The sequence below is a fragment of the Cannabis sativa genome, chromosome 4, assembly GCF_029168945.1.
Source record: "Cannabis sativa cultivar Pink pepper isolate KNU-18-1 chromosome 4, ASM2916894v1, whole genome shotgun sequence".
NCBI lineage: Eukaryota > Viridiplantae > Streptophyta > Magnoliopsida > Rosales > Cannabaceae > Cannabis > Cannabis sativa.
Window position 1 is genome coordinate 51557267 of NC_083604.1, and position 15398 is coordinate 51572664.

Here is a 15398-nt window from a genome sequence, read left to right on the forward strand (position 1 = left end):
TAAATTGCAACAAAAAATCGTACAGAACTCCCATTACAACTAGCGCTGCAACCACTTAGAAACCCAAACCGTAAATTTAAAAAAAAAATAAATAAAAAAATAGTATAAAAACTATAAAAATTAGATATTGGATTATTAAAATTTGAACAAAAAAGAAAGGACATCTTCCCTATTTTGGTGATGCTTTCTTGGAGTGTCGTATCTAGCAGAGAATGTTAATTGTGTCCGGATATCTATATTAATTTACTATTATTCAGTTGTTTCTTTATGGGTTGTAAATTGGTCTGAGTGGAGGCTAAGAAAAAAATAGAGATTAGATAGTACAACTACGACAATCAAAACAATGAACGGAACAGCTTGCTGGGGCTTAAGTGGTCCCATAATATTTATTAGTTCTTTTTCTACTCTTTCAACTTCAACTCTCATAAAAAAAAAAAAAATTTAAAAAAAAAAAAAGAAAGAAAAAGGAAGCACCCAGCCACTATCTTTTGATAAAGAGAATTGTTAAAAAAAATATAAATTTGATCAAAACAACTACAATAAGATGATACATTGTTTGTTATAAATACATATATGGTTCAAACACTACATAGAGTAATTTGCGGTTAAATTCTCTTAATAATTACTTTACTTGCATTTAATCTTTCAATCTCAAATTTTAATAGTAAAATTTATCAAATTATTAAACCGTTAACAAATTTAAGGTATCATTAACTGCCAACGTAGCTCCTTACGTGTACCACTTGTACATATATCACATTTGTATTAGTACACCTATTATAATTATTTTAAGATTTATTTTAAAATTAAAAAATAAAATAAAATTATAAAAATAAAAAAGAATTACTCCATATACTATTTTCTTAACTTTTTTTTAAAAAAAAATAAAAAAAATTTACGGTTTAGGTTTTTAAAGTGATTACAGCGCTAGTTGCCATAGGAGTTTCTGTACGATTTTTGTTGCAATTTAGGTTGCAGTGCTCTATGTAAAATTCCGTAAAAATACAAAAAAAAACTATTTTGAAGTGTAAAAATAAAATAAAAAAAAAACCTTTTATTTTTTAGAAGAAAAATAAATTTTTTTATCAATAGATAATAATTTATTAGACGATGATAAATTATAAATTTTATCTTTATTTAAAAACTAAATATTGTAAAATCATTTCAACGGTTCGATGTACTATCACCTAAGAGAATCTCCAAAGAGACACCAATTTTGGTGTTACACTATCACCAAATTTGGTGTCAAAAATTATTTCTACTCCAACCACAACACCAAAAATTACACTAAAAAAAATATTCTTTATTATTATATTAATTTTTTAATAAATTAAAAAAATAATATCATATTAATTAACAAAAATTACCACAATTGTTATATTTAATTAATAATTTAAATAAACTTACTAATGTGATTAAAGACAATAATACTGTAAAATCGGCGAAATTCGATAAATTAAAATATCATATTGCAATAACATAAATATTACATTACTAGAGAACAAACATTACATTCATGACAAAAAAATTACATTAAATTAAATTAAACTTGAAACACACACTTAAAATTAATTAAATTATATTAATTTTGTGAGTTACCATATTCGTCGCACAAGTGTTCGATTAATGCATTTCGAAGCTCAATGTGAGCATCTTTATCTTTAATTTTTCTATGTCTGGCAAGAAATTCTTGAAACCGAGCATTATCATCTTCTACCATCTCAACTTCTGGACTTGGCACTTCGACACGCTCTTCAATTGGTGCATTTAGATCACGTTCATTTTCTATTATCATATTATGCATAATAATACATGAAGTCATTATATCATGTAAAACCGTTTTATTCCAAAGACGTGCCGGTCCAGCAATAATTGCAAATCTAGATTGCAATACTCCAAATGTACGTTCAACATCTTTTCTACATGCTTCTTGTTTCATTGCAAATAGTTTTTTTTTTTGGACCACGTGGATCATGGATAGTTTGAACAAGAGTGGACCATTTTGGATATATACCATCGGCTAAATAATAACCCATATTGTATTCTTTTCCTTTAATAACATAATTAGCGGGTGGAGCAATACCACAAAGATGGAAAATTTAGTAATAAACCTTGCCCAGTAAGATCTTTGCAAACTCGAATGTCTACTATTAATAGTGCAGTTGCAAAATTAAGGGGATGTATCAACCAAATTGAAAATAAAAATCCAAGTGGTGCTTCAGCAGAAGACATTGTAAGTGTTTGTTATTATAATTTATTTATTATTACTATCTTATTTTTCAATTTTCATTAACGTTATTACTTAATTTATATTGCAAAAGTTAATTCAAGCGAAGATGTTATTAGCCCAAGATAAAAAGTACGATAAAGGCTTTAAATTTGATCATGTGTGGCACATCCTCAAAGGTATTCAAAAGTTTTCAAATGATGAAAACATCAATGCACCACGTAGATTCCAACACGAAGGTCCTAGTTTCACTTCATCGAAATCATCATCTCACAATTTTGAGTCTCCAACATCGGCATCCACTGGTATGAGTTCATTTGATCTAAACATGAATAATGAGGAAATGAATACTTATCCAACAGAAAGACCATGTGGTGTAAAAAAGCAAAGGAAAAACAATTAGGTAATGATCAATTCGACAAACTAATGGAACAAAATAAAGAACTCATTAAAGTTATTGAAAAGAGTAACAAGGATAAAAATGAACGTCACAGAAGAAAGGCTGACGAAAAAATTTTATTCACGGATTTGAATTCTATATCCGATCCAGAGTTTCATAAGTACATTCAAAGTGAAAAAAGACGAATTTACAAAGAAAGGGCACAAACATCCGAAGTTGGAGAACAAGGAGAAGGATCTCAATATGAGGGATCTCAATATCAGGGGATATCCAAATCAGGGATCTCAATATCAGGGATCACAATATGAGGGGTCACAATATCGAGCATCTCAAGATTCGGGACATGGCGTTGAGGATGAAGATCAACGATCTCAAGATCAAGGTGAAAGAGCTGAAAATGACTCACAAGTTTATAGTCCGTATTATGACTATCTTGGCGGATCAAGAAATAATCTTCCACATTATTAAATTGTTGTATCTCATTTTGTCTTTGAAGGTTCGTATCTGTGTTATTACTTTTCTGTTTAATGTTTGGTGAGTTGTATTTTAATTTTTAAATGTATGTTTAAGTTTGTAATGTTTTTATTATGTATTATTGAGTGTGCTTTAATTTTATAATGTTTTGTTGTGTAATATAAAATATGTGTACTATTGATTAATAAGAATATGATGTTTTAGTGTGTTTAATTTTAATTTTAATATGTGTTCAATTTTAAAAATTATTTTTATTGTTTAATATAAAAAAATAAATAAATATAATAAATTTTTGAAATTTTTACATGAAAAATCCTTTTTACTCACTTTATTACATAATTACCCTCACACGCCTATTACTACATTTATACTTACAAACTTATTTTTATTACACATTTACCACTTACTCATCATACCATGCATACACGTGTTCTATCCCCATGCATCATCAATCAAATCATACTCTCTTCCCTCTCTTTTTTCATTTTGTTTTGATTTCATTTTCTATTCTTCATTTCTGTTCTCTAAGTTCATTTTGAATTCAAGTAACCTCCATTAACCACTCACAATTTATCACGTTTTTCCCTCTTATTTTTGGTTCATCCACGAATTTTCAACTTCCTCTTAGGCCACGATTTAGCAACTGTTTTTCCCTCTCTGTTTCATTTTTTTTCAATCTTATTTATACCATGGCAATCACTCGGTCATCTTCATCCCCTTCTCCAGTTCTCAAAAAGAAATCAAAAATGGGCAAGAAATCTTTGGCCAACAAATCCAAGGGTAAACGCCCAATCATTGATGATTTTGATTCTGATTTTGAAGCTCCCATGCCGAAGCGTGTGAAACCCACTTCTTCGAAGAAATCGAAGCTGAACTTGGAGGAGTCCTCGCTTCCGTAAATTTCGGGAAAAAATTTCAAAAACACATTACACATTCTGGCAGACGGATCGAGGTTGGTTTTTAGTTTTATTTTCGTTTCCCCCTTTTCTTCCATTTCTGCTTTACCCAGATTTTTGGCGTTTTCATGTTCATTTTGCTTTGTGTGATTTTAGGGTTTCATTTGCGCATTTTGTTTCATGTTTTTAAATTTTTTAGTTATTTATTGTTGCTTTTGATCTTTCCATTTGATTCTGGTCTGGGTGTTGTTATTTAATTTTGTTTTGTTTTCTTTATTTTTAGTGTTTTTTTGTGCTTACAGGTTATGTGTTTTGTTTTCGTTTTTGGTGTTTTCAATCATTCTTCGTTAGTTTCTTTTCAGTTTTTAAATAGTTTGTTACTGGTATGTTTTGATGTGTTTTCGATTTTCATAAGTTTTTGTTGTTTGCTGTTATATTTTAGATTTCAAAACGATTTTCAAATCTTTGCTCTATATTTTCCTATAGTTGTATATGTTTTTTAGTTTGTTTGTTGTTTTAATATAGTTTTGTTGTTCTTTTTATAATCGCATTTTTCGATTTCTTTTAGTGGTTAGTTGTTTACTCGTTTTTTTTATGTTTCCAAACGATTTAAGGTCTTTCTTTGTTATTTTACGTGTAGTTGTTTGCCATTGATAGTTTGTTTTTAGTTTGTTTGTAGTTGTATTACGGTTTTCATCTTGTTTAACTCGGGATTTATAATTTATATTGGCCCTTTTTTGTTATGTTGCGGGTTTGGGATCGTAAATTTAGTCCTTCGATTTTTACTGAGATCTAAGTGTGTGTGCACCGATGTGTGATACGTGATAAATAATATTAAAAACACTTTATCCGTTAATTTGCTTTCTTTGTTTCGTCAAACTCAGGTTTGGGCATTTTCTCGGATATGCTCGAGTTTGTTTTTCACCCACAAGTCGTTCATAGTTTACTACTAAGGGAAGTTTTACAGCCTAATCCTAAGGAGTTTTGGGCTAAGGTTGCTGGCCGTTGCATACGGTTTAGTGCCGAAGAATTTTACCTTATTTCGGTTTAGATTGTTTCGGTGATTGCAACAAGTTGTTGTTTTCACAGAAACAAATCAATTGGTAGAAACATGTTTCCGTGGTGTAAAAACTATTGACAACAAAGCCATCGATGATGCTTTTTTGGGTAGTCGGTGGGGTTTGGATGAGTCTATTGGTTTGAAAATGGTACATTTTGTATTTCATTCAGTGTTTTCTTCTTAGCAATACTCCTGACAAAGAAGTGTCTAGGTTTGTTCTAGATGTAGTTGATAGCGGTCGGTGGGATGAGTATTGTTGGGGTATGGAATCATTTGAATTGACAATTGACTCATTCAAAGGTAGGATTGAGCATGGGATCATTATGAAAAATAGAAAGGCGAGAGAAGGGAGGCCAATATGATGGCCGGTATAGGGCACGGGATGTCCTTGGGTTTTTACCGTTTGGTTTTATGAATGTCACTGCAATGGTGAACTCTTTCTCGTAAGAGAGTTTCATCTTCTATTCCCGGGATTCGAACCGGAGCAACACCATCGTCACCAAAAATCCAACCCTTCGAGACTTGAAGGGCAAGATTTTTGATTTACCTTTGGAGAAGGTACTTTAAGGTTTCTTTACCGTTTTTTTCCCGTTTCTTTTCGATTTAATATATGTTGTTGTTTTTTGGTTTTTCCAATTGTTTTAATTTTTTTTCATATTATGTTTAATTATCTTGTTCGATTGAAGATAAAAAACATGCGTCCTACCGATGAAGAGAGGCCAGCTTCAACTTGACGGTCCTATTTCTCGATGAATCTATTGATGAACGTGGTGTAGCGAAGCAATCCTTCGAGGGTGGCTCATCTTCAAAGAAGTCTCGATTCGGCGGATATTGATTGGATGAAATCTAAGCCGGAGATGCTCGCCCGAATCAATCATCATTGGCCGAGGACTTCATTTTGTTGAGGTGTTTTGTTGATTTTAATTTCAAATCCGTAATGGCTTGTAATTAAGGATATCCAAGAGAAGGTTAATGCCATTCATCGTCGTCCTTTTCCGACGAGGTATTTATTCTTATTTTATTGTTTAGGTTTTTTTATTTTTTTTTTGTATAGTTTCTTTACTTGTTTTATTTAAGTTTCATTTATGTTGGGCGATACGGGGAAAGTCATCGGATGAATTAGTAACTCAAGATTCGATGATGATCCCGATGATGATGATGATGATGATGATGATGCGAGGATGATGACAAGCAATTGCACGATCCAAAAATATTGATTCCGACTCAGACGATGGTGGTGAGTTGGTTAAAGTTGGTGGGGTTGCCGATGATGCCGACAAGGTCATATTCGTCCCTTCGCCGAGGTGAATCCTTACGAGGATGTTGGAGGGAGTGATAAAAATGTTAAGGATGTTGAAGCCGAAGGGCGATGAGTCTCGATTGAAGGGGACGATTTCTTTGATGGATTGAATTTGACTTGTAATAGATGATGATCAAGTTGTGTTGGGTGGCTTGGAGAGTTTATTGCTAAAATCAATGTAAGTTTACTTTTAATTGTTTTCAAAAAAACTAGGTTTCTTTTTGGTTGCTCATTAGTTTACAGTATGTTTTGCAACCGTTTTAATGCATTCTTTATTTTTTAGGTCCCCGCACCCAATCCGGATGTTGTTGGTGAGAAGTCGGATGCCGCTTCATGCGATGAAGAACCGAGGATACGTCTGCGATACACCTACGTTGGATAAGAGGAAGCGTGCTCGGCCTTGAAATCTCCATTTGTTGATTTCGGTCTGTCGATGTCGGGAGCACTCCAATGGAGCTTATGTCCTCGGAGTTCTCGATCTGGGGATGATAGGGATTTCAAAATGGTGACTTATGTGAAGGGCCTTTATGCTCTTAATGATGCTTTTGCCGATCCCGTATCTACCGAGATTGAGGCAAAATTTGACTCTTGGATTGGTGAAGGATTGCTTAAACATCCTGTGACTCGTTTTTTATTAAATCGTTTTTGTATTATTTTTTTTTCCGCTCATTCCCGTTTTAATGCTGTTTTTTTTTTCTGTTTTTTTTGTTGTTGTAGGCATTATAATTGTTATGAAGACGGCGCAAAGAAATTTACCCCGGGTTTTAGGCTAGGTGTTGATTATGTTGAGGATAAAACTTGGTTTTACCATTTGGCCACATGCGACATGGTTATGAAAGACTCGGTAAAGTTTCCAATTTATATTGTACTTATGGGAGTTTGTTTTTAGTTTCTTTCTAAATGTTTTTCAGCTTTGATACTACATTTCGGTTTTTTACGCTTGTTAAACCTTTTCATTTGTGTGTTTCGTATTTGTTGTTTTTTTTCTCGGCATATGAACACCATATTCTATTACCTTCGGAAAAAGGTAAGTATTCTTCCGCCGTGACGTTGAATTTCGCAACCAGCGATTGTCTTTTTGATGATTCGATCCAAGCATTGTACCACAAATTTAACAAGGCCAAGTCAATGAAGACTAAGATGTCACACATTCACGCTGCCCACCCAATTGCGCATTACATCCGAGGTATGCGCATTCCCCGTTCCAAGCCTTGGTATGAAGCCGATCACGTGCTTTTCATCATCAATTTAAGAAGGAAAGTCATTGGGTTTTGGGCGTCTTGACGTGCACGAAAGGACGTTGTTACGTACAATTCTTTGAGAACCGCGAAGATGAATGCCGCAGCTAGGAATGCGATGAAGGCTTATTCGTGTTGCCGCCTTTGTTTTTCGATTTACTTGGGTTCTGGAAGAATAGAGCACAAGTTCTGCCCTCGGTTTCGACCTACGGCTCCATTCGTAATCGTGGAGCTTAGTGGTATTGCGTCTCGGCGAGAAGAAGTGAGTGTTTCTTTTAAGTTTCTTTTATGTTGTTTTTTAGTTTCTAATGTTGTTTATTTTTTCTCTATGTTTTTTAACGGTGATTGTGGAGCATATGTTGCTTTGCCTTTCTTTGAATTCTTTATACACGGAAAGGATGTCCTGAGACTTTGACATCGAAGTTTATCGAACCCGAGCTTGCTTCACTTTTCTACTCGTACGGACAAAGGAAAATTGACGAAAGTATTGACGAGGATGAGAAGCAATCCAAGTCTTCTAAGGCATCTAAATTGAAGAAATAGGAACTTTTAATTGGGTGGCTCTATTATGTTCTTTGTTGAATCTATTTACTTGACAAGTTTTAGTGTTGTTGTGTGTTTAAAACTATGTAGGCTGGTTTAAAACTTTTAGGATATTTGACATTCACTACTTATAATATCTTTATTGTATAGGTTTGTATTTCCCAAAGTTTTGTGTTTTTTTAATTGTTCAAGTTCTTATATACGGTCGCACAACTATGGAGAAACTATTAACCAACTAAATACAAACTATGTTTTCATTTTTCCTAAATAGTGCTATGAATGTATATTTATTCTTCGTATTCCGTTAACTATTTTCCCTTATTCAAGTTATGTTTTATCAATTATTGTATCGCCTTTAAAACCGTAAACAATAAGTCATTCGGTACTTAATATTTTACAAAGGGTCGCAACGTAACAAAACGATTTTGAAACTATTAAAAACTGTTTCAAATTTCATAAAAATGAAATCCCATGTATTTAGAGCATCACGGATCAACTCGTTTGAATTTGCACACAAAATTAAACAATTCAAATATTTCATATGTATCTATTTTATTGCTTCGATTGTTGCATGTCTTTCGATTGTGTCCGTGTTGTCCACATTTGCGCACCCGTTATGTTTTTTTGTATCCCATTCGGATAAAAACCTTCGTTTCCTTTGGTCTTCCAGATCTTATTTTTTGGTTTGGTGGCCAGAACAATGATATCTTTTATGTTTTGTGGCACATCCCAAGTTGTGTGATTGTGTACCTGATATGTTGAGCATTGTGTATGTTTCAAGCCATGTTCGCGTGGTGTAATAACCCGAACGTAGTTGTAAACATTCAAGTTCATTTCTTTTATAACGAAGCGCATGAGCACACGGTAACTCATCAAGTTGGAATCGTTGCAACGCATGTTTTCTCCTTGAGGTTGATGACCCATGATCCGGTTAGTTCAATGACTTCGAACATGGTCTCGTTTATTGGTTTTACCCGCGGATTAAGTGTAAAGCTCGTTAATATGTATGACAACGAAAAACAAACTATAAAGAACCGAAATGCAACTAAAATATTTAACATGTCATTACATTTTTACGTCAATGATTCCACAAAGTTGTCGACTAATTTCTTTTCTCGCCGTAGGTGTTAAAAATGTTGTTGTTTTACGTGCTTTTTTCCTTGTTTGTGTATGTCCATTGTTGAATCAATGCTCTCAATGACTCCATCGTTGTTGTGATTGGTAGCTCTCTAGCCGCCAAGTTTGCCGCATTTAGAGATTCGCAATGTTTGAAGTCATAGTTGAATACTCCGTTGTTTTTGCAAAGTGGTATCTTGACCATTTGTGGTATCCAACTTGTTGTAAATATGGTCTTACACGGATGTCCAAGCCGTCCAACTCGCTCATATGGTATTCAAATTTCCTCTCTCGTGTATGCTCGTCGCGGCGAAGAATGGTTTATCCGGCTTGCTTGCATTCTTCTTGAAGGTTGCTTTTAGGTTGCTTAATTGGTATACACAATAGCAATGTGTGATTTACGGGAAATACTTGACAAGCTTGCCTTACTTATGCTCTCATGTCTATCCGAGATCAAGCAATCGTTCCTCTCTAATCCCATATGTTTCTCTCACATTTGTGAAAAACCATTGCCATGAGTTGTTGTTTTACGAATCCACAACGAAAAAGCTAGTGGAAAAATGTGCCCATTTGCATCCCGTGTACAAGCAAGAGAGCAAGAGTGTACCTCCATATGTTGATTTAAGGAAAGTTCCGTCAACAACTATTATAGGTTTGCATTTCTTCCATCCTTTTATTGATGCATCCGGCTGCGACAAACAAGTACTTGAAGCCGTTGTCATCCTCTCGTTTCCATGTGCACTTATTGTTCGGGATTAGTTTTTTGCAACATGTGCAACCGGCAAGAACTCCGTATGATTCGTTGGCTTTTCCTCGTAATTCTTCTTGCGTGCTCTTTGCTTCTCCATGCTTTCATGTAGTTCATTCGACCCCATACTTGTGTTTCATTTCTCCTCCGATGTCTTGTGGCGTTTGAGTTGTTTTTATGTTGGTGAACCGTGGCTTGATGTAGTTTCCAATCAATTTCGTTGTAGCTTGTCTCTTGTCGGCAAATCCGATGTTTAGATCACAAGTGTGTATCACCTTTACGTCGTACTTTCGAATGATGAATGACTTTGTTGGCCCGTTTCCGGATCTTTCGTTAGTGCCCACTTGCATTTTGGATCCAAACAACAAATCTTGTATGTTCTTGCACATGATTTTTTAACTCGAATTGGAAGTTGTTCCTAATTGCATAGTAAACCAAGCACGCTCCGTTGTTTCTTTGTCTTTGTATATTTGTGCTTCTTCTATTTACGGATGATGCGGATACGTGATTAGTAGTTCGTCATAATCTGTGATTTCGGTTCCTTTTTCTCGTTGTTTTCCGGTTGCTCAACCATTTCCTCTCGCCACTGAAGTTTTGCATAGTCCATGAAGTCAAAACTTTCTTCCCCAAATTCCGTACTCTTGCTTCAATTATATGTTGTTGATTTGTTGAGTCTTCTGTTGTTGCTGCATTGTATTCGATTGGTTGGAAGGCGCTTCTATGTGTAATTAATGAATTGTCATTTCCAAAGAATGTTGCATCGATGGTTGTTGTTGGGTTGTTGATGACATTCACACACATTGGGTATGTTGTGAAGTCGGGTCTTTCGGTTTGAGTTGTATGTAGAAATGCAGGCTTTGATCATCCTTTATCCTCAATGGTTGGTATCCTTCCTTCACTTGATATTTCGGTTGCAAAGCAGTGTTTTCTTGGTTGCATTCCGGGGCATCTTTGAGTTTCGTTTGCAAATCTTCATAGTTACAATTGGCGAAATGTAGTGTCCATCGGCTTCATAATTTTCATAATTCATTCGATCATCGAATTTTCCATTGTAGAAGACTAGGAATGGAATGTCTTTCCTTTCCTGTGTTTTTGCAATGGTTATTAGTCCGAGGCAACGAATTTTAAAACTGGTTTCATTATGTTATGAAATAGAGTACAAACTTACTACTATCTCTGTTCCTTTGTTCAAGCATTGTATTTCCTGTCCGTCAGTTCCCGATTTTGCCATTTTTTTGGTAGTTAATAAACTACAAAGAAACGAGAATAAAACTATTAAGAAACTTCATTTAAATTTTGGGAAACTAACCATTTCTCAAACCTGTCCGTACTCTATCTTTTCCACAATAAATTCTGCAAAAAACGTAATGAAACTATTATTAAATGATTATGCAACGTAAAACCAACTGAAAAACCACAATTATATCCCCAAAATTACATAGTTATTACGCATTGTCATTTTTCATCATGTTTATTCGAATCAGATCGATTTACAACTATTATAAAACTAATTTGCTACCATTAACATATATCTTACCTTGTATATATGCTAGCTCTTGGTACTTGTCATATAACACTTCTTCATGATTTCGAAACCATTTTCAAACGATAATGCAACTGTAAGCCAACGCAAAAAAAAAATAAAAAAAAGTTATTACTATCCCTTGTTTCCTTAATCATAATCAGTTCTTGTTTATTGGTTTTTACCATATGTATTGCCTGTTGCACACCATTGAATCAACCAGAATGCAACTAAAAATGCTGTGTATCATTGTTGAAAAAAAATTTCATTTCATACCTTTTTTTTGGATTTGAGGGGGAGCTCCAGATCTGTTCAATACAGATTTACATTGCTTCAATCTGAATTTTCGACGATCGTTTGAGTGATATTGCACTATAAAAACCGAAATCAAATGTTGAAATTCAGTTTCTCCACGGTTGTCCTGCTCTTTTTTTTAAAAAAATTTTTGTTTAGATCGTTGGATTTGTTCGTTTCCTATTGAAATTCGACGCGATTTACAGTTGTTTTACGTTCGATCTGGTTTCATTCTGGTTGCGTGGCCGACTGCATCGATGGAGCTTCATTCATCCTCTCCGTTTGTGACGTGCGGCTGAAGGTAAGGGCAAGTGGTATTTTTGTAATATTTTCATTTTGGGCTGTACAAATGTTCATTGGGCCGGCCCACAGTATTGTTGTAATATTTTTCCATTTTTAGAATATTCCTGTTTTTTTCCCTAAATTTTTACTTAAATTATAATTAAAAGAAAAAAAATAATTTATGATATTCACATTTAAATTTACACAAAAATAAATATTATAAGGTGCTTTTACAATATATTCTTCTAAATAAAAGACTCACGCAACAAAAAGTTTGAATTTTATTTTCGGCATGTTAAATTTTTTTAAATTTTTTAAAATTTTGCAAGATGTTTTAAATAACTATAATGTACACGACCATAAAAAAAAAGACTAAACAAGTCTCCCGAATGCCGAAACAGGTAGGAGTAAATCAGTGCACCACTTTTAAAGAAGTGCTTTATTTTCGGCGTATTAAATTTTTCTAAATTTTTTTAAATTTTACAGGATGTCTTAAATAATTATAATATACACTACTATATAAAAAAAATAGACTAAAAAAGTTTGTCGGGTGCCGAAATAAATAGGAGTAGATTCGTACATCACTTTTAAAAATGTGTATTAAAAAATTTCCCAAAAAATAATTCTTAATTTTACAAATATAATAATATAAATATATATAAATATTAATTAAATTATTAAAAAAACTAAAAAAAAAAAAAGGCATGCCGTGGCTACAGTGCACGGCATATATGCCGTGCACTGTAGAGAAACTATCAATTTGCAGTCACAGTTGCTGCCTCCTTGGAGCATTAACCACGGCATATATCTATTTATGCCGGGTCGTTGGAGGTGCTCTAAAGGAAATCAAATGCCGATATACACTAAAAAAAACATGAGACTTTTTTTTTTGGGGCGGTGGGTCGACATTGAGGAGAGATCCAAGCCGAGTAGGAGAAATGGGATTTGTAATTTGTGCATCGTGTCATTGTGGAAGGCATGACAGGCACGTATACTAAATTTTATGTTAGGTTTTTTCTATGTTATTTAAAAGTAATACAATTAAAAATTAAAGAAAAAATATAATTAGTTATTAAGTGAAATTATTATTATGTGTATCCAAATACTATAATTTATAATTTTTAACAATTAAAAGTAAATATCGGATGCAATATATTAGTGTACACTGTATTCTTTGTGGAGTTCTTATCTTGTTGTGCAGTAGTGACTGGTCAAATCAAATCTCTAATAATAAACGTTGTTTTTGCTCTTGATAAAACTATATATAAGTGAAAAACTTGTTATGGTAATCTAATATTTGGCCTAGAAACAAAGATGTGGTAGAGAAATAGGGGAAGCAAAAACTTGATGATGAGTGTGCTTTATTTTTATAGTGTGAACAATTAATGACTTGTATAATTATTAATAAAACCAATAATAAGGAGTTAATTACTTTTGTTTAAAAGGAAAATTAAACAACTGGGAAGATGCATATTAACAGTGCTACTAAAAAAGGGAGAGAGCGCCAGAACGGCGTCAAGGGTATCCCCTATTTCTTTTTCTCTCTAGAAAAGAGTGAAAGTAGGGTTCCAAACCGTATGAGTTTGACTAATAATATAGTATTCTTTTGATATTTGAGGGTTTCTATTGAAAAGACAAAAATTGATTGAACAGAAGAGAAGTTTGGTCACAAAAGCCTCAGGAAAGTAATACTAATAAGAAGACATAATAAGAGACAAAGGAAGAGTGATGATGTGGATTTCTAGTCTTGGTCCTATATGTCAAAACAAAACAAGGTATCAATGACTTCTGCATCAATTATTTCTATCCAAACAAAAAGAAGAGTTTCCTGTTTTCCAATCTCGTTAGCAGATTAAAAACTTAAAATCCTAAGTACAGTACATGTTTTCCAATGAGTGAATATACATAAAACTTCAAAGTGAACAGTGCAAACTCCAAATCTAATGAATTGAGTAATATTTTGTTCTTGAAAATTGGTAATGCATTAGAGTATTGAATATAATCATATAAATAATCATATTTATAGTTAACATTAAACGAGGCTATAAACTACATATTAGTGGATTATGCATATCTTATTTAAGATAGTACTAAAATAATTTTGCCACAATCTCCAATTTTGTGTTAAATTAAATTTGACATACAAAAATAAGTTAGTCATTATTTATAATTATACTTTAATGTACAATATATAATTATACTTCGAAGTTAATTATATATTATTGATAGTTGCAGTGACGGACGCAGGATTTTTACTTTGTGGGGGCTTATTTATCATAAAAAAAAAAATGTTTATAGCTACATTATAATCACTCTTACTAAATTTATCTAATTTTGTGGGGGCTTTTCTACCATTTTGGCCTATAATTATTAAATTAAAAAATTTACATTTAATTTTTTAAAAGGTAATATTTTTGTTCGTGGGGGCTATAGTCCCCACATCAATCTTAATGGATCCGTCCCTGGATAGTTGATACAATTTAAAGTTATTAGTAGTAGTAGCCTTAGATAAATAACTTGCAGATCTAGTGTCAAATATCTCCATTTAAGTATGCATTAGACATAATACAATTCATTCATTTTTACCATTACAACATAGAATACGCGGCAAAAGTCATCTACAAAGTAATGAGATCAATTTACATGAACGATACCTCTCCCGCATTAAAGATAATGCTCTTACTGTCAAAGAAAAGCAACACCGAAGGTGATGTATCATGAGTGTCCATTCCATTCCCCAGTATCTACATACAGCAAGTAAAGACGACATTAAAATCCAATCCTATAGTGGGAACCGGAGATACGACAGAGGCTGGTGGATAAGAAGTGGTCCGACGGAGAGAGTGAGAGATAGAGAGGGTGTGGGTGTGGCGGCTGGAGTGGGTCTCCCTCTATCTTCTTTGGACCTTGGCTTCAGTATTTGCGATGGAGAGTTTTTGGGGAATGTGCGACTCAAGTGAGAGAAGTTTTTCTTTTTTGAAGGGTGTGACAAAATGGAGTTAGAGTTTTAAAAGGTTAATTTATATTATATTCAAAGTTAACGTATTATAAAATTAATAAAAGTTTGATTTGAAATATTTTAAAAGTGTTAAAAAAATCTCCCAATAATTTCTTATAAACTAAGAATTCTGCTATATAGGCACACTTCATATAGAATAGATATATATGAGTAATTGCCTCGCCGGCTAGTAATTTTCCAATGGTGGCTTTGTGGCATATGAAGGTGGTGGTAATAGAAGTAATTGCCTTGTTTTATCTCATTAATGATGAGAATTTCTCGAACATTTATTACATAATA

General features: G+C 33.3%; 1 protein-coding gene across 1 annotated transcript; it reads left to right on the plus strand.

Annotated features, from left to right (window-relative positions):
- The first annotated feature begins 1616 nt into the window (after nt 1-1616).
- On the plus strand, nt 1617-3148 carry LOC133037255 (uncharacterized). Its single transcript, XM_061114176.1, has 3 exons — nt 1617-2233; nt 2322-2532; nt 2778-3148. Exons 1-3 carry the CDS (start codon nt 2141-2143, stop codon nt 2933-2935), a joined length of 462 nt encoding a protein of 153 aa, XP_060970159.1. The 5' UTR covers nt 1617-2140; the 3' UTR covers nt 2936-3148.
- Nucleotides 3149-15398: the final 12250 nt, after the last annotated feature.

Excerpts from the sequence above, each read along its gene's own strand:
- LOC133037255 (XM_061114176.1), top strand. The coding sequence starts at position 2,141 with ATGTCTACTATTAATAGTGCAGTTGCAAAATTAAGGGGATGTATCAAC. Across the intron at positions 2,234-2,321 it reads GTGCTTCAGCAGAAGACATT|TTAATTCAAGCGAAGATGTT; the intron begins GTAAGTGTTTGT and ends ATATTGCAAAAG. Across the intron at positions 2,533-2,777 it reads TCCAACATCGGCATCCACTG|AGTTTCATAAGTACATTCAA; the intron begins GTATGAGTTCAT and ends TATCCGATCCAG.